Source organism: Ailuropoda melanoleuca, chromosome 3, assembly GCF_002007445.2.
Source record: "Ailuropoda melanoleuca isolate Jingjing chromosome 3, ASM200744v2, whole genome shotgun sequence".
NCBI lineage: Eukaryota > Metazoa > Chordata > Mammalia > Carnivora > Ursidae > Ailuropoda > Ailuropoda melanoleuca.
In genome coordinates this window covers 90,027,742-90,052,957 of record NC_048220.1, presented here as the reverse complement: position 1 = coordinate 90,052,957, position 25,216 = coordinate 90,027,742, and the positions used below count along the sequence as shown (strand labels likewise).

The 25,216-nt window shown below is 48.6% G+C and overlaps 1 protein-coding gene across 2 annotated transcripts in view; it reads right to left on the bottom strand.

Moving 5' to 3' along the window:
* SLIT3 (slit guidance ligand 3) overlaps positions 1-25,216 on the bottom strand; it is a 598,007-nt gene that overhangs the window by 91,408 nt on the left and 481,383 nt on the right. For both annotated transcript variants that reach the window (XM_034656754.1, XM_034656755.1), the window contains 4 exons: positions 21,827-21,968; positions 12,488-12,559; positions 7,548-7,619; positions 3,929-4,000 (listed from right to left, as the gene is read on the bottom strand). In XM_034656754.1, the coding sequence (XP_034512645.1) occupies positions 3,929-4,000; positions 7,548-7,619; positions 12,488-12,559; positions 21,827-21,968 (358 nt within the window). The remainder of the gene's footprint in view (positions 1-3,928; positions 4,001-7,547; positions 7,620-12,487; positions 12,560-21,826; positions 21,969-25,216) is intronic.

The window sequence follows — 25,216 nt, the reverse complement described above, 5'->3', positions numbered from 1 at the left end:
TTGCTTTCACACAGGCCCTGGAGTAGTAAGTTTGAAACATACTAGCTATTTTGAAACAGTAAGCAGTCAGTATGTGTGAGCGGCTACTATGAGCAGCAGTATTACTTGTGAAACAGCTGATGAGGGAAAGTGAGCTACGGGAGTGAGGTTTTGCTTACTGCCCTGTAACTAGCATGTTGCTTGGCAGACTCCAAGATTCTCAAATGGTCTTGTCTGCCTTCCAAGAAAAGCAAACAACAGGTGCCTGGGTTGTCTTAACTTATTCCGGCCCAAAGACAGTCTGGCTTGGCTTAAGACTTACTGGGGCCGGCTTCACGTCGACCACGGCCAGCATTTACACGAAAGCTTCTGCCTCAAATGACCGCCCGCCCCACTCAGGTGACTTTCCTATTCCAGTGCATGCAACCGATGAGTATGAAACAAATGCTTTTTCTTTCCGGGGGAGCTGAAACGGCACAACTTGCAGCCGCCCATCGGCAGAGAAGCTGATGGTTCTAGAGACGTGCTGATGTCTTTTCTTCCTTTGGGAGAGGTTGACCTCTGAGCTACAACGTGAGACATCTGAGGGCACTTGACTGGCTGATGTCCCAGGAATCCAGGAGCTGATATGGGCAGGGGTGACCCTAAGTTTCTGGTGAGGAAGGGGACAGGTGCAGCCCGGGAGAAGAGGGCAGGTCACGTCTCTGGTCAGCCGGCTGCATCCATCCCCGGGGTTGGGAGCCGGTGTGCAGTGTCACGTCCTGTCCGAACTGTGGATTCTGAGATGTCTTTAAAATGTGGGATAGTTCGGTTCTCAGTGGTTTAGGTGGGAATCTCTAAACACATTTCTGGTCCACATGGCGCCAGACTTGCTCCCCAGTTGTCTGTTTTAAGGAGGGAAGCTGACAGACCACCACGCACTCCCCCAAAGATAAAGAAGGGCTGTTACTAATAACCAATGAATGTGCGTTTACACCATGAGTGTCTGCAGGAACTGAGCCTGTTTGGGATTAATTACAGGGAGACATACTAGTTATTTTGAAACATGTGAAGACTTTGAGAACAGCCTTTTCTGAGTTTCCCAGAAGTCATTACTGAGATTTAATATAAGAAAGAACTTCCTAACCTTCTAAGTAGCCAGTGATGACTTATAGCAAACACCATCAGTAAGAATAGATCGAATTTGTCAGAGGGAACGGGAGGGGTTCCTGTGCCAACTGGGTAGGAGTCTGTGGTTGGAGCCCTGAAGTTCCTTTGACCTCTAAGATTCTGGGACTTAAATTAAAGGAGGTGACTCTTTTGAGGCTGACAGCCAGAGGACAGGGCGTCGGGGTTAGGGAGTCACTCCCAGGACTGTTGAAGCTTTTCCACGTAGACCCATTTGTGGCAGCCTCTGAGAAACTCTGAAGCCTAAGATATTCTACTCCTAGTGCTGGCCATCCGCTGGAACAAACCTATCAAGAAAATGACCCAGGAGGACCACCCAGGGATTGGGCAAATGTGGTGGGATGGCTGAAAAATGTGGAGAAATGGGACAAAGGGGTGCAGGCAGGACAACTCAATGTACCCACTTCATTACCGGCAGCCTCATGACAAGCGCCAGAAAGGAAACGGCCAAGATCACTTCACGTGGCGGAGACAGCTTGGCTTTGTGATGCACCAATAATTTGAGAAACGGAGAGAGAAAAATAAACACAAACCTCTTGCAAAAAGCCTTCGAGTCAAAGGAGAGGAAATTACCCAGACTACCAGGGTATTCTAATCAGAGCCTTCTTATCAGAGTGTCTCCAGTCTAACAAGGAGAAATCCAATCTACAGTGGGCTGGACGCTAAATTAGATCTAATCAGGACATGCTTTCCAACTGCTCAGCAGCAGGTCAAAGCCCAATGACGGGCTGCGGTTGCTGCTTCTTTCTGGAAAGCAAGTCTGCCTAAATTGTGACAACTCTTGGTCTCGTGTGAGGGGGGTGCTTTGTCTTTACTCCCAGCTACTCCATTTCATCTGCTCAAAATTTTGGTGAGATGGAACCAGAGCTGCTTTTCCTGCCCTCTCAAAGTCCTGTGAGTTCTATCAATACCATCGCTGCTGTCAGCTCGAGCTGGGAGACATTTCCTTTTTAAAAAAACACACACATACAGCACCCCCCACTCTATGCATTTATTGATCTTTGCAACAAGCCATGCCCTGTGCTAGGCACTTTGATGCATGCTCGGTTTCTCCTTAATGTATACAAGGGCATTTTCCTGTCCACATCAGACATGCAGATTGTAAAGGGCTATTCGCCCCAGCCCACTGCAACACAACACCCCCAAATCTACCTCAAGGCCCATGATATTGTTAGGCTTCTTTCCAGGGATTAATAGCTACAGTTCCTAGCCTTAATGGTGGTGGTTATAACTTACAGTTTCTTTGCTACAAGCAAAGAACACCATCTGTGAAACACCCAGCTCCCTGCAGAGCCCTGCTGTGTCATTGTAACAGACAGCCCTAAAGGCTCACCTGAGGGTGGGACCCTTGAAACCAATACACCCACAGAGAGACTCACAGAGTGAGACGGAGGTGAGGGGGGATACAGAGAAAAAGACACGGAATCTTCTTTCTCTTGCTTTCAGCTCCACTGAAACAAACCTGACTACTGCTTGTAGATGGACGAGCTGCCTGGAAAGCCGGTGGGCTTGATGTGCGTGACCGCATTGTCCTAGGAAGACCTGTCCCGTCCTCAGTCTTACAGGACATGCAAAGGGTAGGGAGTAAAGACATCTTCCTTGAAGAGTCTTCGGGCATCACCCTGAGAAAGTGTTGCCTACCTTCCTCTCTCTGTTCTTGCGCCAGGCCTCCCACCCACCCCGAGACCCAGCTTGGCTCCTTGGTCTGCAAACTCCTGCTGCAGCTTTGCTTAACGGCACACGGGGAGGAGAAAGCCCCTTCCTCACCGCCTGTGACTCGGAGATGGTTTTACAAAGACACACAGACACACACGCTCACTCATCTGCGCTCAGATGCCCACCTCTACTCAAAGGGCTGAGTGCCTTTTCCAGCCAGCTCTTCTCCAGTCTCCACACCGGTTTTGCTGTGTGACTGAGGGCAAGTCATTTACCTCTCTGAGACCTTGATCTTCTCCATTGCTCCCGGGATACTCAAGATCAATTCTCACAGGGATTGTGACGGTCACGGAGCGGGCAAGGATGTGTACGCACACACATATGCTCCCATTCCCACAGTGCATGCACGTAGATGCCACGGCTACCTAATCACAAACCAGACGTAACTACTCCCATCAGAAAATCTCAAAATACAGGACCAGCTAAGTTCCTCTCCTTGCCTCTCCACACCGGAGTTCAATTATCTTCTTCAAACATTTAAGCTCAAATGACCAGAATGAAATAAATAATCCCAGAGCTTAAAATTCGAGGCAACAAATCCTCCTTTAAATTAAATAAACACTTCCCCCCCCCTCAGCCACATCTTACCCAGATAGAGTCACATTGGTGACTGGTTATGTTCTGTGTAATTATTTCACCACCCCACCCTTCTTCAAGGTCGCACGCCTGTCAGCAGCTCTGTTTCACCTTTCTTGCAATATGATCTGTCAATGTTTTATTTCCCTACATTCCTAGCCCACTCCTGCAAGATGATGCCCCTTGTAGGAGTCAACTCAGGCCGAAATCCTAGCCCCCAGATCTACGATCAGTGACTCATGCCCAGGCCAGGCTCCTGAGCGGCAGCCCTTACATTTGTACACGTTGACCTCGGCCTCCCTCTGCCAACGCCCTGGCCTTCTTTACACCGAAAAGAGGTGATGGAGGTGTGGGATGGACAGCTCAGAATTGTTTTTTTCCTTTTGGTGTGTGTAAAGTCAAAGAACCATATAGAACATGACTCAAAGTCTGCAGGGAAGAGCCTGCCAAGAGTCCCCGAGACATACACAGCGACAAGGGGCCTACTCACAGCAGCTGCAGGGACACCAGCCCATCAAACAGTCCCTTGGCAAGCTCGGTGATCTTGTTCCCATAGAGCACCCTGCAAGAGAGCAGAGAAGAGAGCGGTCACTGTGGAGGCAAGGCCGCTGGAACCCACTCAAGTAGAGGCCGTCGCCTTGGCCAACTCCAGTGGGTGGGTGTGTGGGGTTTCTCAGAGCATCTCCTTCCCTGGCTGGCCTCACCCCTCCTCCTCACCAGTGGGACAGCAGGCGAGTGCCACCAGGGGCTGGAGAGACAGGCTGTGTGGGAGGCAAGGAGAAATGGGCTCCATCCTGTTTCACTCCTGGGCAGCCCAGTTCAATAAATAATCCACAACAGGGAGCAGCAGTCCCTTTGTAGTGTCTCCCTGAGTGGCTAATACGACTCACAGCTCGGCAATAAATAAGATGTGTAGGAAGCTGGCCAGCCCTGTGTCTTCTAGTCTTCAATGGGTATTGATCAGGTTGAGCCCAGCCTATAGAACGTTTCCTTTTACTCTCCCATTGCATCCCCGGAATTCCTGAGCAGAGTCCTTTAATCATCCACCCAGAAAGGGCTTTGGGCATCTGGGGTCCTACCCAGATGGCACAGGGACTGCTGAGTTAAGGACCGGCACTCAGGAAACACTGGAGGGAAGGAACTGTGATCTTGGAGTGATAGCCCCTGCACTCCAGCCCCTCTTTGAGCTCCAGGAACCAAGAAACTCTGAATTCTTTTACCCCTTTCTCTTTCAGACCTATAGGGTCCCTCACACCGTGTCTCCTATTCATGGGCTGGCCTTCAGGAACTTGGAGGGGGGGGGCTTGGGGAAGAATTCTACGCTCTGCCTCTCCAGCCCAGTGCCCTGGGGGTCCAGTTGGCCCTCCCCATAGCCGCCGAGGACACCGGGGGCCTCTCTCTGCTCTCATCCATGGCACAGACCGCTTCTCTTGGGTCCAGCCTCCTCTGACATGAAGGAATCTGAGCTAAGGAGGGCTTCTTTCTTCTTTTTCCTTTCAATTCCCTCTCGGGCCCTGAAGTACACTGAATGAATGCAATATTCAATCCCCAGTCAGACTGCAAATCCAGGCTGTTACACGTCTTTGAAGAGACAAAGTATTAGGGTGAGGAAACAGTAAATGGGAGCGATAAACCAAACCCCGTATTTTCCAGACGCCACCAGGAAAAAGAGTGTCTCACTCAGCTGGCGGGTGTGTTTCATTAATGTTCCAACAAATTAATGAGTAAATAAAAGTCAGCATGATGGCTCAGGCTCACATTTGTAATTCATATGAATGTCCCACTGCTCACTGTGCCAAACGCTGTAGTGTCACTGCTCGTCTCGGCTGATGTCAAAGCTCTTAGTGTAGCAGTAGCTGGTGGGGTGGTGGGACCAGGGCCTTGGGGCAGGAGATCCTCATATGACCCATCATACCTCTAACCGAGGGGAGACTGAAGAGGGCTGTGGGTCTACCCTGGAGCAATCTGGGTGTAGAGCCACCCGGCTTTGCCCTCAGCTCTCTCCTTGACTTCCTCCCACCTTTCAGGTCTGAGTGCACACGTCTCTTCCTCGGGAAGCTTCTACTGAATATTTTAATATTTTTCACCACCTGTCACCCTGTTTTTATTTCTTCATCACTTTTCATTATGTCATGTTCTATTACTTATGTATTCATTTATTTAAACATTTTTCTGTCCTCTACCTCTTCGCTCCCTTGAACGTCGGCTCCACGTGTGTGGTGACAGTATGTGGCTTGCTCGTGGCTGGGTCCTTAAAGCTGAGAGCTGACAGGCTCTACATAGTATTTGTTGAAAGGATGAATCAATGCATATGGGCAAGGCTTTCCTGCCCTTTAGCTCGGCCACTCCTGACTTTGGGCTGGGCATGTTTGTGTTCCAAGCTCCATGAGACCAAGGGGCTTGTCTATCCAGTTCACTGCCACATCTAGGTGCCCAGGAGGTATCTACTTGAATGGGTAAATGCATACAGTAGAGGTGCGGGGGCACTTCCCTTACAGCCCCAGTGTATTTCAGAACTGGCTAGTGGGATGGCAAGTTCATGTTTGGCCACCAGATTTTGAATTTTTTTTTTTTCCCTTGCAGTCCTCAGATTGTGCCTAAGTCCCAGGAGAGGGAAACCATATAAGGGGATGGGAGGGTGGGGGCAGGGATAGGATCCTGGCAGCACACATCCACTCTCTCTGCTCCTCTGTGATCTTCAGCACAATAAGCAGACACTAATCTCACATACAATCCTGTCTTTGATATCCCAGCCAGATGTTCTAGTCGATAAATGAAACTAATTTACTCTGCAAGCAGCAGGCAACAGCTGAATCAAGAGACTTCCCTGTCCTCAGCCCCTTCCCAGTGGGATGGGGCCAGGTGGGGAAAATGCCTATCTTGTTACCTGCCCACTCATAAATTAAGCAAGCAGGTGACAGAGAGCAGCAAAGCATCGACAGCCTGCTTCTGAGCGTCCTCGCCCCTACTCAGTGGGCGGGCCATCAAATGATACAAATAATATCAACTGATAATACCTTTCTTGTGTCTTAGTGTGTATTTTTCACATTATCTGGAGTGGCAGCATCGCATGGGGATTGAGAGCACGGGTTTTGGAGTCTCATTGCTTGGGTTCAAATCCTGCCTGTCCCAGTTGTGGACTTCGGATAATTATACTTATTCAACAAGCTTTATTTTTGTGCAATTACTACGTGCTAGGTACTGTTTGAGGTGCCAGAGATTCAGCCAGGATCAAAGCGGATAAAAGCTCCTGTGTGGTGCTTAGATCACCTGACTCCTTCTACGGTAAAAGACAGATGAGGATGGAGTCTGTGTTTTAGGGTGTTCTGAGGATTAAACCTGCAAGACCCCCGGAATACCCTAAGTGCTTCATAGGCACTGCGAATTATTTTAATCACGGTCACCACAGAATGTGTGGTAGGCAGGAAAGATAGCACTATCCCCGTTTTGTCTGGGGGGTAATATAGAGTAGACTCAAGCGGCCTCCCCATGCCACGTGGCGAGTCACTGACAGAATCAGGACAAAGCTCCATGCCTTCTTGCCCCTGTGGGTCTCTGAGTCCCTGGTGGGCGAGGCTGTGGTTCCACCCAGTAGGCTGCCCTAGCGTTGCAAAATCCAAGAGAAGACCTTACGGGAGGGGGGGCGGGATGCTTACTCAGAGCAAAGGCCATGAGGCTGGTTTGGAGAAAAAGCTGAAAATCAGGGAAGAAAATTAGCTTCTGCCTTGACAAGGTCACATAGATGGGCAAAATGGGCACATTGGTAATAGACATACATTATTACCATTCCGTCCCTCCAGCTCCCTAGAGAGCGCTGCTGAGGCACGCGGGCGGGAGGGGAAAGTGTGGATAGAGCAGAAGATGCATTTGAATTAGAAGCCAATAACTGGGAAGGCTGCTGGGCACTTAATCAATAAAAATAATGCATTGGGGTTGTAGAAATATTCCCCAAGATCAATTTCCCCTGAAGAAATATTTGTTTCTTTTACCAGGTTGCCACAAGTGTGTAAGGGAACATAAAGCCTTGATAAACACCTCCTGAAAAATATGGACCCATCCCTCTCCCATTGCCAAACCCCCACCCCCACGTGACTCTGCTCCCCACTTACAGTGACGTGAGTGATTTCAGACCCTGGAAGGCATCTGGAGCAATGTCCGATATCTGATTCTTGCTGATGTCTCTAAAAAACATTAATGGGAGAGTCTGAGAGCACAGCTCCAAGGTGTGATACGGTCATTCCTAGGTGTGAATCAAGCACTTCAGATATTTCAAATGGTGAGAATTAATCATTTATTCATAGTACAAGAGAAAGGGCTTAAAGACCATTCAGTTCAACCGTCTCTTGATGAAATGTACTACGTTTGTTTCGCTCTTCCTGCCTCTCAAAGAATGCTCACCCACAGCATCTTGACTTTGACATAGGGCTTTGCCCGTGTGAGCCCTTCCCTTTGTAGGAAGACTGCACCCAGGCACCTCAGGGCCTTGTTGCATCACCGAGCAATTACAGTATAAACGAAGCAGAAGCTGGCCTCACCCAAACACAGGCCAGGGTTCGGGCATGCATCATCTTCTTGTCGCATGCCTCAGCCAATGCTGACTTTCTCCCCCATATTGTCCTCAGTCATTTCACCTCCCCAGTGACCTTTCCTTCCTGACCTGGGAAAAGGTTTTGAGCAGTGACTTTAGTCTCTGTCTGGTTCGGTGCGTCCTCCAGGTCATGTGATGCAAGCACATCATGAGATTCTCATGGGACGGCTCTGAGATGCAGATTTGTCACTGGCAGCGCTCCTCAGATGGGCGTGAGCCCGGGGAGGGGGGTGATGCCCAGGCCTGTGGGGTACCGTGGATGGGAGGCTGTGTGACAGAAGGCAGCCACCCTAGCTGTGCTGGTGCAGAGGAATGGCCCTGGCCTGGCTCCTCCTCAGAGCCCGGAGGCTGCCCCTTTCCTGCATCGCAGTGACTTCTGATCATCCAGCCTCTAGCTGTGCTAATGGCCCTTCACTGAGGCGGAAGCCTTTCTCTGAGTCCTTAGCTCGAGGGCGGCCTCTGGGCTCCTATCGTCGTCAAGCTGCTCCAATTTCCAGAGACAACGCACCTCTCCAGGTCTTTTCCTTTAACAAAATAAATCAATGGGTCTTTGCTCTTGTGCAGGAAAGAGAGAGCTGGGGTCTTGGAGGGTCAACAAGGAGGAGACGAGGGACTATGAAGAAGAAAGCACATCTAAGCAGATTCTTAAGCAACTGCCTCCGGTGGGGCCAGACACCCAGCCCCCAGCCTCGGAAGCACCCTCCCCGGGTCTGTTTCTCCCCTCCTTCTAATCGCCTTCAAAGGCCTGCGCCGCCACCGCTCCTAGGCCTCTGCTCCCTTCCCTCCCTGGATCCAAAGCCAGTAAGTTGAAAGATATTTCACAGGTTAAGGCTTCTTAGGCACAGCTGTCGAGCTTATCCCTTTAGCTGGCAAGATCGCCTCTCACAAATCCACAGATTGTGCTCACAAACTCGTCCGTTTACACCAGGCTTTTCTCCGGCGCTCCCCTTTTGTATAAGGGTCTTAACAAGCAAATACCCTGGATTATCCTACTCTTGCTCGCCCTCCGCCTGCCTGCCTCGCAAGGCACGTCAGGCCAGCGTGCAGGTCTGTGCTCGGATCAGACTACTGAGCAAGCCTGGGGTTTTGTTCTGTTCTGTTTTTGGGTTCTGTTTTGTTTTCCTGATCATGGGATGTCCCTTCAAGCTACTTAGACCTCTAGCGTGAAGGTGGAAGTTCTGGAACGGGGGTGGGAGAGGGGAACCCTCTGCTTTAGCCTCATCAGGGCAAAGTGGTGTTCAGGCCACAGCTAGCCTTTCGGACACACTTTTATCTGTAGCACGGGAGGGATGTCTTGTGGTCTTGGAGATGATGGGGAGCAGAAGCGGACAACTGATAGTTTAGCTGGGAATTGCCCTGGTGGTCACTTCAACTTGGTTCTTAATTCTGCAGGAAGCTAATGGCAGCCCAAAGAGATGAAGGACCTAGAGCCACAAGTGACGTGACACAGCTACGTATCTGGCATCTCAAGTCTCCCCTCACTTCATGATGATGGATGCACAAGGCAGTGGTGCTGGACAGAAGGCAGGCTGGGGAAGGCTGCTGCCACTCACTGACCTCCATGCTTGACCCCTCCTGATCCACAGCGGGGGGCCCTGAGCTGACTCCAGGAGTCTGGGTCACTCTTGCTCAGCGGCTCTCAAACATCACTAGGGTGTTTGTTAAAGTGCATCTCTAGGGAGTCTGCTTTGGCAAGCAGGGGGAGGGGGCTAGAAACCTGTATGTGTAGCCCATCTCCAGTGATTCCTGTGCACACGGTCCTGGGGTCATCCTTTAGGCCACAGTGTTTTCCCATCTGGTCGGTCTCAGATGTACTCCAGTGACCTGGGGCTTACAAACTGGGTGGCCAAGAGGCAGTGGACTTTCCAGATGGTTCAGAACCAAGGTGGCAAATTCCCTGCAGGCAAGGCTCAGAGTGGGGAATACAACTGTGGGACTCTAGCAAGTGCTGGAGCCTGTGGAATCCTACTCTACCTAAAAGCGTGGAAATGGGAAACAGAAAAGAAAGAACACACCTGTCTGGCCAAACCACACAGGTGTGGCCCCCATTTGCTGGCACCACCAGTTAACCAGCCCTGTAAGACCAAGGGCTTCTCTCTACTGCCTACTACTCTCCTCGTAAATGGCTTCTCTACTGTGATACTAGTTTTTACCTGGAAGTATTTTTTTTATACTAAGCTGGCCATGAGAAATAGGGACAAAGTCATTCATTCCAGGAGAAATCTTTTTTTTTTTTTTTTTTTTTGTTATTAGAGATAAGATGAGGGTGTAGACATGCATAGTTGAGGAGAAACTTCTTTCTGTTAGAGAGATTGTTCATGTCCACCTAGGAGGAATTCACACTTAGGGTTTTAAAATCCATTCTCACCAGGGGCCCTACTTCTCCCAAGCCATCATACTTCAGTCTTGGTTTGTGAAGTTCTGTTAATCGGAAAAATTTTTAAGTGGTCTCTCTTCCCTACCACCATCTCCTTGGGGGGAAAAAAGGGCATCATAATAAATATCAGTAGCATCAGAAGTGATCAAAAATTAAATTCCCTTCCCAGGTCGTGACTGAGAAGGTCTTATGAATTTTGAATGCACAGATCACGGCAACTCCAATGGGATGAAGAAAGGACAGTAAAACATAGCCAAGCTCTAAATTACCTGGACTTCACAAAAAATTAGAGCAGTAGCTTAAATCATGCAAGAGATATAGGTTGGGGCAGTGACTGAACTTGTCATTTTTCACTGAAATTACTATCTGGCTGCATAATCAAGCTAGGCTTTAAAAATGAATTGGGGGGGTGTATGGAGTGAGCTGGGGAAGCAGGGAGACCAGGAGATTAATGGCCCAAGGTTTTAAATATTAAGGCCTATATTTATACAGCTCCGCCAGCAAGAATGCTGCCAACGGGAGGGGAAAAAAGCACGTGCTCAGGGCTGGCTCATTATTTTGGTTTCTACTTCTGGAATCGTACCAAGAGAAAATCTTGTTTGGTTTGGATTTCCAGGGAGATGGGAAGTTGCCTTCCGAAGATCTGAGGGTAAAGCCTACCAATGCCACTGTTTCTTGGGGATGTTTATTTTTAACATAAAAGGAGTCAGTAGACACTTAACCTCTTTAATGGAGGCCCTCCTACTCAAGGGAAACCGATGAATCAGCCTTCAACGGAAGGGTGCGAGATCGAGTCTATGCATATTTCTACCTGCTCTCTCTTTCTCTGTGGGGGCCAGAGAGGGTAAGTAACTCAGATGAAAACAGCGTTTTGATTATGAGACTATGATAAATGATTTCTTAGCCCAGAAAGGGGAAAGGTATCTCCTCCCCAGATTCTTAATATCTATGCTGGCAATGGCTGGGCCATTTCTGAATCCTGCTAGCCTCCCTTCCAAGTGCCCTGGTCTGAGTGACTCACAGAGCAGGGTTCAGGGCAGTCATGGGTTGAGGAAGGGCAAGAATGATGATGTTGCCACAATGGCAGGCATGAGGGCCATGATGCATGATGCTGTCAGTGGTGCTGTGGTAGGGAAGGAACAGCAGTGTTGGTGTCCCCCAGGTATGGGTAGGATACAGTGGTGGCAGTGATCCTGGATGCAGTGATAATGGGGATGGTGGGGACAATCACAGGCAAGACACATGTGGTTGGAGGATAAGGAAGGGCCCAAGGCTTCTTATCTCACTTAGAAAGAACAGAAAGTCCTTACCATGGTCTAAAGGGCCCACAGGATCTGGCCCCTATGCGCCTACCTCTCCAACAGAATCCCCACCACTGTCTCCCTCACACTCCTGTCCTCCGTGCTGCTCTGCAAACCATCCATGTATGCTCCCCAGGCCTCTTCTCCCGAGAGCTCCTCATTCGCACCCTTCATTTGGGTCACCTGCACAGAGAGGTTGCTGTGGGCCCTTCCTTTGTCTTACTTTCTAGTACTTACCAGTTTCTGGTATTTGTTTCTTTTCTGTGTTCTCCCACTCAAGTATGTAAGCTCCGGAGAGCAGACTTTGTTTTAGTGCCCGCTCTGTCCACCGAGCCTGCATTCCTGCACGTGGTGGATGCTCGCTCTCCGTCAGGTGAGTGTGTGCATGGCTGCACGTTGGTTAGGGTGCCGTAGACTGACACAAGGCCACTGTCCCAGCTTTACTGACACTCCTATTTCAGGTCCACGTGAGGAAAGTGAGGACAATCGAAATGGTGGTGTGGGTTTGTTAGCCAACTTAGCTCGCCTCTCACTCAGATCGTTTTACTTTGCCCTAGTTGGAGAGACCCTTAGCTCTGAGGTGTCTAAATCCGTATACCTCACCATCTGAAAGCAGCACTCCTGAACCACACCTCCCAATCTTAGAGAGCATTCCAGGTCCGACGCTGAACTCTCCAGGAAGAAGGCGATGCAGGCTGTCAGCGGGGCAGGTTGCCCATGACCTAAGACACATTACCCCCCAAATGAAAACAGCGGCCTCATCTCTCCCCAGGGGAAACTCACATTCGCTTCAGTTTCTTGTACTGGGTGAAGGCTCCAGCAGGGATGGATTTGATGGAGTTCTGTTCCAGGCGTCTGAGAAACAGAGCAGAGAACAGTCAGTTAGCCATCCGCCTGTCAAGAGGTGGTGGCTGAGGGCCTTGAGGGCAGGATGGTCCCTCTCAGCACATGGCGCCCATTACTGGTTACAGGACGCCAGGCAAACACTATGCGAAAGCCAGAGACTCGCATTCTGCTGGAGAGAGAGCCCACCTCAGGGTCTAACTGCCCTTGGAAAAATCAGAAGAGAGGACTTCTCCTCGAGGATTCTGGCTCTTGCTTATTATAGGCCGTCTTTGAAGACAGAGGTCTTCTTCAAAAAAGCTGTAGCCCCAGAGTGCTGAAAAAGTCAAAGGGATGAAGAAAAGAAGAAGAAATGGCTTGTGGGCCAGCAATGCCCACCTGCCAGAGAAGCCTGTCACCTTTCAGTTGAAGACTCAGGCCCACGGCCACAGGGGCACCAAACAGGCAGAAATGACAACGGCTGACTTCATTTCTGGTTTGGTGTTTTTTGTTAAGGTGTAACTGACTTATTAGTTTCAGGAGTACCACAGACAATAAACAACAACATTTGATATTTGTTTCTGGGTTTTTCAATGGGGTGTTCTAAAGTGCTGGACAAACGGGCTTCAAGTCTTTAGGCTCCCAGCATGACACTCTTCAAAGCAGCCCCCGGTACCTGAGGGCCCTAGAATCCCTGGCTTTACCACCTTATAGACTTTCCTGAAGAGCCTCGTCTCCTAGGACGCTGGAATGACAAGAAGTGCTGCAGGCCCAGGGCCCAGAACTCCCTTGAAGAGAAGGCGCCTCGGGCAGTGAGCAAGCATCTCAATTCTTTGTTCTCTTGCCTCTCTGATGACTTCTGTCACCAAGAACAGGTGTGATGGGCCCCAGGCCTGAGTGGGGGGCAGGGCCCTCTATTAGAGGTGATGAGTGATGCCCTGGCCTCGGCTGAGGCCTCAGCCTCTCCTTGTCCATCTCCCGTTTCTCCAGGGCATGGATCTTTTCATCACCTCCTCATTTGGCATGGATGTTCCCAAATCCTCAGCTCACAAAAAGGTGTGTGCAGGGAGGGACCGGGGGCGGGGGGAGGCAGAAGGAACAGACAGGCGGAAGTGGCTCTCTTGGAGGCTACATCTAGTGGATGCATTTCTGGCTGGGACGAACCCATTCATCTTGAAGAGTAATCCCCGCTGCAGAGTCGGGGAGACAGTCGTATTAATTTGTGCCTCTGCGATCTCATCTTCATTGGGGGAAGAGAGTATTTGTTACTGGAACCGCTAATGGAGCAGTTTGCCAGCAATTTTCCCATTTCAAACAACATCTCAGCTGCTAATGTGGAATGGTTTGTCAGGCCTACCCATAACACAGACAAATCACTCTCCAGGCCAAAGGAAGGGTGGGGGGGGGGGGGAGAAAAAGAGGAAGGGCGGGTGGGAGGAGAAAGGGAGCATCAGGACAGATCATTCTTGGCTGCTGGATGAATAGTCTACAAATGAGACTGCCACGGTCTATTAAGGAAGCCTTTGTGGCCTGCCGGAGGGGGTGGGGAGCATGCTCGGCTGGGCACATGGGCACAGGCTGGCTGGACGGGGGCCTGGCTGGCTCACAGTAAGGCACAGGAGCAAGCCAGGAGGTCTCCGAGTCTGTGAGCTACCGGATCCAGCCACCCATGGAGGCAGCAGACTCGGGGCAAGCTGCCTTGACTGAGAAGTTCCAAGGACATTCTTGTTTTCCAGCTGAGCAGAGTTCAGCAGGGATTTCGCAGCCAAGGCAGTGGCTCTATGGGTCTCTTGGGCTGCCAGTCAGGTGGAAAATGCTCTCCAGGAATCCTGTGATTCACCTGCCACTTTGGCAAGGGACTGTGGCTGGATGATGCTTCTGGGGAGAGCCACTGTCTGTAACGATGGCAACCCCCTCAGTTTTTGCAAAAGGATCCACCACTCCCAGCTGCAGGCCAAGAGCCCATGCAAGTCAGGTCAGCACTACGTGTGAGGTCAGCTGGCTGCCTGTGCAATTCGTAATCAATTAACCTCCACTTTAGTGATGGGCGTAAGAGCCAAGGGAGGGATGGACCAGTGAACAATACGTGGTACCTTTCCCCAAGGAGTTTAATAATCGGGACGGTGACAGCCCAAGACGGTCCATCACAGAACCAAATTCTACGGCTAACATAACAAACAGGAAGAACTATCATTTATGAGGCCAAGTTGATTTATGTCTTTTGTCTCTTTTAATCCTTAAGTTTATGAGACAAGCTGTGTTGGCCTCATGTTGTGGATGCAGAAAAGAAAACCTAGAGGGATCAGGTAGCCTGTCCAGAGAGACAGAGCTAGTAAGTGGCAGAACTGACATCTATTTCTGCCCATTGGACATACTGCCTTTCTTTCTGAAAACAGAGAAACTGAGGCCTAGAGACTAAAGTGATTTCCCCAAAGTCACATAAGAGTTTGGGAGGTTAAGACCCCCATGCTGATCCTGAGACATCAGGCAGCATCTGCAGAAGTCGGTATTTTGTAAAAAGGTTGTAGGAGTTGAGGGAGATGCAGTATAGTTGCGAATATATATAAATATGCAAATCGAGTGCAAAGGTGTGGTTTTGAACAAAAAACTCCAATCTCTGCAGGGAGGCTCTGTGCATCCTGTACTCGTCAGACGTGCACACTCTGGGGATGGCATATGTCTCTGCAGCCTATCTACTTCTTATGCTGCTGTGGGTCCCGGCCGGACACCGGACCCCTTATGAGTGCCAAGGCCACGGCAAGTGCCACAACGTGGGTAAACCTTGCCCCAGGGGGCATCAGAGTCTGTTTGAGTGGTGTAGTTGTGAATAGTCAGTGTTCTTCCAATGAGAAGTAAAGGCGAGGGCAGGGATAATGACAATAGTAAGAACTAATAGCTACCAGGGGCTTGTAAGTCAGGCATTAGGCTAAGAGTTCTCCATGGTTTATCTTAATATTTACACCTCTGTGAGGACAATCCTATTCATTATTACTATCCCCACTTTAAACATGAGAAAATGGAGGCTCAGAGATGTTAAGTCACTTGTCCAAATTCACATAGCCGGGAAGAGCTACAGCTGGGATGAAACTCAAGTTAGTCCCATTCAAACACCTGAACTCTCCGTCACTGAGCTTTGCTGAATCCCATTTGGAGCGGAGGCACCTCCATTTTTAGTCATTGCCAGGTCATCCTCAGGGAAACGGCCCCTTTGTGAAGGAAGTAAGCCCATGGTGCGTGCGCACACACAAAGTTTCTATGCAGCATACAGCCCCCGGTGGCTTTTATACAGCCTGGAACAGGCATGCAAAGATCCATATTCCCAGTGACAAAAATTCGGTGTGAAGGATGAAAGAAGCATTAGCATCAGCAAAAACTGTCACATTTAGAGAGGTGTCTGAAGCCAACAGCTGTTTTAGGTCTCTCTTAAATGGCACATGTGTCTTTCTTTGGCAAACATTCTTCAGGCTGCAAACTGATTTAATAGAACTGGCATAAAAACAAACATACAAATCAAACATCTGAACATCTTCCGGCACCAGTAAACACAATGGGAACATCTGATGGGGATTTCAGCCATTTGCGCTCTGTATTGATTTGCCCTAGTTTCTCGGTGCTTCCTTAATGATCTGTCATTTGCAAACATGCGATAGAACACAATATATTTCTAGCAGTGCATAAGTCAACATGATGCCAGAGAGACTGGCAGGAGCATGGCAGCGTGAGGGCATGGCTATGAGTCACCGATAGAGAGGTTCTGGAGCTGGGTTTGAGTATTGGTGGCAAGAAGGACAAACATCGACCATTTACTGAGGGCTGTGTCTATGTTAGACACCGTGCTCTTTGCACGCCGGCTCATTTTATTCCAACAATCCTACAAAGCAAGTATTATTATTAATAGAACAACAAAGATGAGGGCTGCAGGCATATGTGACATGAGTCATCCGTAACCTGCTCTGTAGAATACCTGGCACTTGCCGACAAAAAGCAGAGGAGTGCGCACGGAGCCAGATTTGCTCTTTGGATTATGTGCATATGTCCAGATGCCTCTCCCAGAGGATTTTTTTTTTTTTAACCATCTTAGGAAAAAAAAAATGGAAGAAAAATAGTATGGGAACTTGAGACTCAACCATTCTCTCATGTCATCCATGTGACCCCACGCATAGGCTTTTCTTTTTAGGCTCCATTCAGTGTCTTCCAAACATTGTGCTAATTTTCTGCACAATTGTGCTATTTAATCGTCATAGAAAATCTCTAGTAGGTCTGATGAGCCCCATTTTGCAAAGAGGGGAGCTGACTGGAGCAGGAGATGTTAAGAAAGGTGCCCTAGGTGAGAGGCAAAGCTGGGAATTAAACCCCGGACTATTTATCTCAAGTCTCTGTTCTTAATTATGCTGTGCTTCATCTGCCTCCCCTTATACCGCAGCCCCTCCCGCCCCGTCTCCCCTCCTCCACGTGACAGTCCCTCAGAAACCTGGTGCTCTCAGAATATTTAAGAATCTCTGATGTTGATGGCTTCCAGAACCCTCCAGTCCTTTTGTTCTATTGGCTGCTTTTTTTTTTTTTTTCCATTCTCTCTTTTTAAAATCCCCTAGTGGCCAGTGTAATGGGAGAATATTTGTTTTTGTTAAGCAGATAAACCACTATTTTTCTCCTCACCCCAGATAAACAATGGAGTTGAGGTGAGAGGATGGCTACCTTTCCCCCAGATGCTTTCACTCATGACTTGACCGTAAGCCCATCCGCGGCCTTTCCCTAGCAACTGAATTGAGCTGCAAGAGCAGAGGACATGAGACACGCTGGATGGCGCTGTGTGGGGGGACAGAGCAAACTGGAAGAAGATGGGACAGAGATTAAGAGGAGCTCTAGGTACGGATGGTCCCCTTGAGCCTTGAGGACCTGGAGGAAAGACAGAAGACCATAAAGGAGAGGAAGGTGTGAGCCCCTGGATCATCCCAGAATCTGTCCCTACTAGGCGCTGGAGCTGGTTCAGAGAAATGACAGAAAGCAGCAAGAACTGTGCCATTGGTGGGAGCTCAGTTTCGAGGAAAACCTGCAGGGAGCTGTCTCACCGTGTGTTCTCTGGAAGAAAGCTATTTTGAGAGGAATTGGCTCTGCTATGCGGGGAGACCAGTACACAGTCCCCTGAGCTGCTTCGGCTTTAAAAAAATTCTGAAAGAGTTTGCCAGATTGCTTTGCATGAGAGATAGCCCCTCCTCCCCCCAAATGTTGGGGGTGGTGGTGCAGAACCCCTCCCGAGGTGTTAGAGCATCACTACTGGCTAAGGATTGCGCACAGGGCCTGGAGTGCCTGCTGGGGTGCCAAGCATCCCTAAGGAGAGAGGGGAAATCTGCAATGTATGGGTGCCATGGACACGAGGCAGAATTCCTGACAGTAAGAAGAAAAAGTCACATTCATATGTCTTTGGGATGATAAATCAGACACTTCCTATTCATCCTGGGGTGCGTACAGCAGTTGCAACTTTCTACTCTCTGTCTCATCTTTCAACCTCCCCCATCTGCTGGTCTTCTCTCCCTGCTAAGAAGAAGCATTTCAGCAGCTTTCAAGACTTTGGGCCAACACACAGGTCCCCAGGCACGGACTTTGTTGCCTTGAAGAATGAGCAGGTTTCTTCCTCAAAGGTCTCCCTTACATGTCACCTCTCCCTGCGCCCTCCTAACCATAGAATCTTGCCTCTTCTGCTATAATGTCTCAGCTTCATTTCATCACAGAAGGAGAAATTCTGGGCAATCTGTCTGGTGGGGCGTGGGTGCTCGGCAAGCAGGGGCAGCCTTATTTCCATGTCTGCATACATTTGCATACAGATGAGCTACAGCCAGGCTCCATCCCTCATGCAAGGGGCTAGCCTGGCTCTTGAACCTCTTCTCTCACCCATAACCCTCAAGAGCCTGACCCAAATTTATGGAAGGTTCGCGTCTGCAGGTAGCTCCAGCTCCTATGACACGGTCCAACCCTTCTCACCCAGCCTAATAAAAGTGGAAGTGGTAGTAGTTTAAAAAAATGTGGTAGTAGTACTAGTACTAGCAATCGTAAAATAACAACAGTCCTGACTAACTGAGTCTATCAGCGTTTGACAGCACACATTTATTTCGCTTTCACAAGAACTGTTAAGAAGGTACCGTTGGCCTCTGTGTGTTTCGGTTGAGTAGAACAAGACTCAGCAAAGTTATTTACGAAGAGCTAGAAGGCAGGGCCAGAGCTAGTGTGTGGATCTAGCTCCCTGAGTTCATGGTCTACACTCTTAAGAATCCAGTTGCGGTTTGTGGCTGTTTGTTTTTAGAAGCACTCTAGCTAGGTTGGTCATTCCCAGACTTCTAGAGTTCACAGGCTAGGTGGTTACAGACCTTTTATTTTGCCAGTTAAGGTGCTCTCTGTGTGTGTTCTATATAGCACACGTTTATATGGAGACATACATTTATAATTACATAATAAGTATACAGGTAATGAAACACGTATTTATCACGTACATGTGCAAGCACACACAAACATGTATGCTCTGCCTTCCGTGGCCAACACTTCATATGATAACAGGCATTTTTTAAAAACAACAATAACAGAATAAGGGAGTCCGGGAATTTAAGATAAAGGATAGTCCTTTAAATTGAATAGTTTTGCTCACTAGAAAAACATCACATTGTTCTTGTTTTTCTCACTTTTCACGTCAGGAAAAAAAATATCAGTAATCAGACAGCCTTTCAGAAATCGCTACTCTAGTTTGTTAACATCCCTTTAAAAACTTGGTGTCCTGGTATGAGCCCAATAGTCCAGGTATGGCTTGGTCTGCATGGACCCCACCTCTGATGTGGACATCTGCAATTTCTCTCTCCCAGACACCTGAGCTGTATGCCTGTGAGGCCCAAGTTGGAGGTATAAAGATGTGGAGCAGAGGAGGGTGAGTCAGGGGTTGGTGGGGGTCAAGTTACAGCTTGACTACTAGACTGGCTTCTTTAATCAGGCTGTGGTTTGAGGCAAGATCTATGGCTGCCAAAGAGGGAAGATAAACCTGGCAGATGGAGGGAGAAAGGAACGAAGTGGGGCAGAGAAATAAAGCAAAGATCTGTGGGAGCCTGAAATGAGATGAACATGGGCAAGAATTCTGTCTTGAACATCTGTCTTGGGAGGGCCAGAGTCCTACCCTGGCATGGATGGAGGGAGAAGGCAGAGGGCTCTTACAACAGGGAGCAAAGCATTAACTGGGTGAAGAGAGAGATGGGGCTGGGAAGTGAAGCGGGAAGATCATTGGTGGGGAGAGGGAGACAAGGGGGGAAATGAATTAGGGGAGGAAGATAAAGACAAGGGGAAACAGCACAGAAAGGGAAGAGGGTAAGGCCAGGAGCTAAAGGCAATGGAAGAGGGGGAGAAGCAAGGGGGTGAGCAAGAGTGGCATGGGGTCTAAGTGAGCTCCACGCAAGGACGGGTCTCCAAGGCCAGAGTGGTAGACCGTGAGGAGCGAAGGAAACAGCAAAATGTGAAGTGAGTTAATTGTTGGTTCTTGCTGAAAGAAGACTGAAGGTTGAGCGAAGGCCACAGAAGGTGTGGGTGTCAGGCCAAAAGGACGCTTTACTGACTAGCTCCTGCCTTCAGGAAGAGCTGCAGGCTTGAGTCGTGTCTCCCAGGGCTAGGGGAAGAAAGTTTTAAAGGGATTCCCTAATTCAGCTGGTAAAACCAATGAAGAAAGAAGAAACTGACTCTCCATTGTGGTAAATCATATGTTTCTTATCATCTCAATCAGGATGAAAGCAGAGTCCTTAATATGCCCCCTTGATCTGGCTCCTCATTGCCCCTCTACTCTCATCCTCTCACGCTCTCCCTTACGTTTACTTCACTCCAGCGACAGTGGCCTCCTGGCACAGCAGGCACACTGCTACCTCTGGGCCTCTGCACGTGCTGTGCCCTCTACCTGCAACACTCTTCCTCCACATAGCCGCTTGTTTTTTCCCCCTACTTACTTCGAATATTTCCTCATTTATTTTTCTCCACAAAAGCTACTCTCTTCTATCATATATAATTTGCTTGGCTTTGTTTATTTTTTGTTACCTCCCCCTCCCCCCACTAGAATGCAAGCACCATAAAGGCAGAAAGTTTACCTCTCTTATTCACGGATGCTCGTCAAGCACAGAACTATGATTGAAACATAGCGGGCTAACAACAGACGTTTGTTGAATGAATGTGTGAATGGCTGAAAGAGTTAAGGGGCCATCTATCAGAACAGAAGGGCATGCAGAGGAGGAGGAAGGAGGGGAGGAGAGCAGCAGAGAGGCTAGGGAAATGTGCGTCTTATTTGGAGGATTTTATCTGATGATACTTGGAGTAGGAGGGTTCTATCTCACCATGTTTTTAATGAAGCCACCTAAAAGCAAAGGTAGAAAATGAAAACACTTGTGGTCATTTAAAGAGTGATCTTGAGGTCAGTGTTGATTGATCCTTACTCAAACCAGAATGAAAAACTGGCCATTATCTAATGCACGGGGGAGGAGTGGACAAGATTGAGCTATACAGTCAACAAATTTTTAGTGGAATTTTGAACACCCGTGCACACACATAGACACGCACAAGCTTGTCTGTGTACTTACAGACCGAATCTAGAGGACAAGAATCTGTGATTTGAAATAATTAACAGTTCAGTGTCTTGCTCAGATAATGGTAGCTATGAAATGAGTTCATCACTCATGTACTTTCTGCCAATACTACCACCACTTCACAGAGCACTGGCCCACGTGCCAAGGACCATATCAAGGGCTTACGTGCAGTATTTCATTCTGTTTTCACAATGACCCATGGACAATACTATAATTATGACATTGTTATAGATGAGAGAACTAGAAATGAAACAGAGCAATTATTTTGCCCAAAGTCACGGCTAGTAGATGGTAGAGCTAGAACATCATCCGAGGGCAACTCCAGGGAAGGGACTGGCAAACCCCCACCGGAAAGGGCCAGAGAGCACATGTATCAGGCTTGGTGGGCCATAAGTCACAACTACTCAAGCCCGCCTTGTGAGGACAGCCATAGACAATACATACACAGTAGGTGTGGATGTATTCCAATAAAACTTTATTTACAGAAATAAGTGGTGGGCATATTTAGACCACCGGGAATAGTTTGCTGACTGTGCTCTGGAAGCTACCACACCTGGGAGAGCCTGGAAGGACAGCAAAGAGATTCCTGAGTGTTTTTCATAGTTAGCTCTAACAGGCCAGTGCGCTGCCGGACCACTGGGGGATTGGCTGAGACAGAGAGGTGAACTCGCCAGGGACAGAGGGTGGCAGATGGGACACTTACATTTCGATGATGCCCTCTGGCAAGTTGGCGGGGATCTCAGTCAAGCCCTTCCCTCGACAGTCCACGATGTTATTACTGCAAGTGCAGGCCGAGGGGCAGGAGATGGAGTTGGCGTTGCAGGATGGAGGTTCTGAGTGCGGGCCTGTGGGTCCAGAACACAGAGGTCAATCATGGCAGGGTCAGGAGCCACCTGGCCTTCTGTGCCCCTTCACCACTTCCCAGCATTGCCTGAAAAGCTACCTGAAACATTTTCACCAGCTGACATCTCCCCTCATCTGGGAGACACAGCTGCCAGTGGCTAAATATTTAGCCAAGAGGAGAAAGTCTGACCTTGACCTGTTTCTGGATTGTTCCACCTGCTCTGTTATCCCATCATCCTCGTCTTTCAGAGAAAGGGTTGCTTGCAGAGTCAATCCCATGTGAAAATGTGTCACTGGAATGCAAACAGTGTAAACTGGGACTACATTCTCAGCCCAATGTTTGAAAGAACACCCACGTTTTTTGGCTTTTATTTGGGGATTCGATGCTGAGTATAGACACATTTTCATTCTTTTCTCTAGAGGCTAGAACTCACTACTAAAACCAAGTGGGAGGGAAAAAGGCGTCAGAATTTCATTATTTGGGGCATTGATGTCGTCCAAGTGTCCAATCGCCAGCAGTGATATCATCCAAGGCATTTTCAAACAGCTTGTATGTCCAGAGAACATGCAAGTAAAACCTATCTCGTTAGAAAAAAAGGCAAATAAGTTACTACATATTTTGGAGTCAGTTTTTAATTTTGAGATGAGAACTGGTATGAATTTAAAGCAAAGTGGTAAAAACCCAGGTAAATGGCATCTAAGGAACTTATTTAGAAAGTCAAACAGAGAAATACATATAATAGCAAACTAACTCAGGATTCAAAGGGTCACAAGAAGTAAATTCAGACATTTTCCAAAACATAAAAGTTTTCATGCTATCACTACTTCTTCAAACTGAGGTAAGAATCTCAAACCTGTGGTTAGTTTTCCAAATGTGAACATTGTGGCCCAAAAGGTAAACTCAACCCCAGTACCTCCACAGGACCTTATCCCACCTTATCCTGCTAGATCTAGTCAGCAGGGATTATGTCAGCATCTTTCCAGATCCCCACACCCAGAGCAGAGGGCCACTGGCTGAGACCAAGCTCAGACCAACTCTGCATATCTCCTCGCTGCTCAGACATGGGACTTCTGGCTGGGAGCCCATGGATAGAGATTAAACATGAAATGCAAAAACTTCTGCAGGGGAAAACTAATTTTGGTTTGGCTTCTGTTCATTGGAGAAGTGGAGTCTGGGAAGTCAGAAAGGATCCAGCTACAGTGGTTGCCTAAGAGGACCAATAGGGCCTGTAGCAAATGCCTGTGTGGACACTGAGACTCAAGTGAAAGGTCCCCTCTCTGCACTCGACAGGTCCTTCTTCAAGGGCTCAAAGAGATGCCAATGGCTCGATGTGGAACATTTACCTTGCTGGCAAGTGCTAATCCAGTAATCATAGATTCTTATTTCCCTTGGCCTCACCTCCTCTCTCTTTCTCTCACACACACACATCAAATATTTAAAAATATCCTCCTAGCTGGGACATTTGGGAAAACATTCTTGTCTAGGGCACAAGGACTTCAAACTCTCCAGTGTCGCACTAGCAGATCTCATGGAGACCATGAAAAATGCCAGAGAGAGGATGACTTACACCAAAGTCCCCACCTGGAACATTCTCTGAGAGAAGGGATACCAACTTTGTTCCGTTTCTGAGGGAATGGCAATCCCACAGAATCAGCTGTGAGAACCTCAGATCAGGAATGAGAGTGCTGTGGCTCTGGGGTCCCACTGCCTCAATTTGAATCCTGGTACTGTTATTTCATCCTTAGAGCCCTGTGCCTCAGTCTTCCCCATCTGTGAAATGGGGGAAGATGACAATACTTATTTCATAGCATGGTTTTGTTGGGAAGGCAAAGGAAGTGAATGCATATAAAGTATTTAGAAGAAGGCACCGCACAGTCAGAGCTTAGTAAAGTTAGTTGTTGTTACATTAATGAGTCGGGCTCTGCCACTAATGGTCTGCAAGTCGTAGTACTCCTCCGAGCTTTTTGCTACTATCTCAGTGAATAAGGAGTTTGGATTGCATGACTTCTGAAGTCCTTTCTGGAGGGAAAGATTCATTACTCCTGGTCTCCAGAGGCAGGGAAGCAGAGGAGTAGGACACCCAAGAGCCCCTGTCTGTCCTCTGCTCCACTCTTTGCAGGTGGTCGAGAGGGCCTATTGTGGGAAGAGCTCCCTCCCTCTGCCCACACACAAGAGAGGCTGGGAGTGGCATGACCTCTGATATCAGGGCTTTCCAAGTCCAAGGGATGCTCCCCAAAGAAAAATGCCATGCCTGCCCTCCACATCCAGGGGCGAAGGGCACCTGACAAAGTCAGGGAGAATCCTCACACCCTGGGCTCCTTCCTGTTGGGGTAATGTTAGGGGCTATGCGGAAGGCCGAAGTCTGTGCTCCTGTATTTCTATCCACTGAGGCAGAGGGTAGAAGATGGTTGTCCTTCTTTTGATCTGTCAAAATATTTCTCAGCTGGGCTGTATCAGAAAGGGAAGTGGGGGAGAAAGACTTTATAGTCAAGGGCCCACGTGGGCAATAGGAAGTTCTGAAATGGAGTTTTTTTTTTAAAAATGCCCCTTTTGACATCTATGCTGACGTTAAATCTGTTTCAACCAGACTCAGGGTGCAGTCTTGAATCCCTCTGGGAAGGGGCTGGGTCTTTCAGAGGGTGGCTCATGTTCTGTAGGCAGCATGTGCCACATTTCAAGGGATGTTGTCAAGGAAAAAAAAGAAGACTGAAAAAGATTCTGTAACCAGGTCACTAATAACACCTTTAATTACGCAGAGAGAAACAAAGGTAATTATAGCCTCTGTCAGCATCCTGGGCTGGCGGCTCCCCAGCCAGGCATTCACACATGGTGAGGGTGTTATCCTCTTGTTGAAACAAAACACTTCAGGTTTAAGGTGGGGTTGAAAGATGGGTTCATCTTCCCCGGAAATGTTCCCCTCTGATCAATGCCTGATGGACCAAGCCCATTTCCCTTTGAGCCTTCGAGTGCTGTGATGGCAGAAGTCCCTCCCCTTGGCTTTCTGTCTTTGGATAGACTGAGACTAGCATGTAAACCCTACAAGGGCCATGACCTGTTCTGTCTTATGCCCTGTTACATCCCAAGTGCCCAAAATAGGGCTGAAACACAAAACATGAACTCAGTAAACATATCTTGGGTGAGTGAAAGGACGAATACATGAATGAAATTGATCTAGAAGCCTGGCAGAGTGGGGGCTGAATGTCACCAAGCTATGGGGGGGGGCAAGCAATCCTTCTAGAAGGGCCCCGG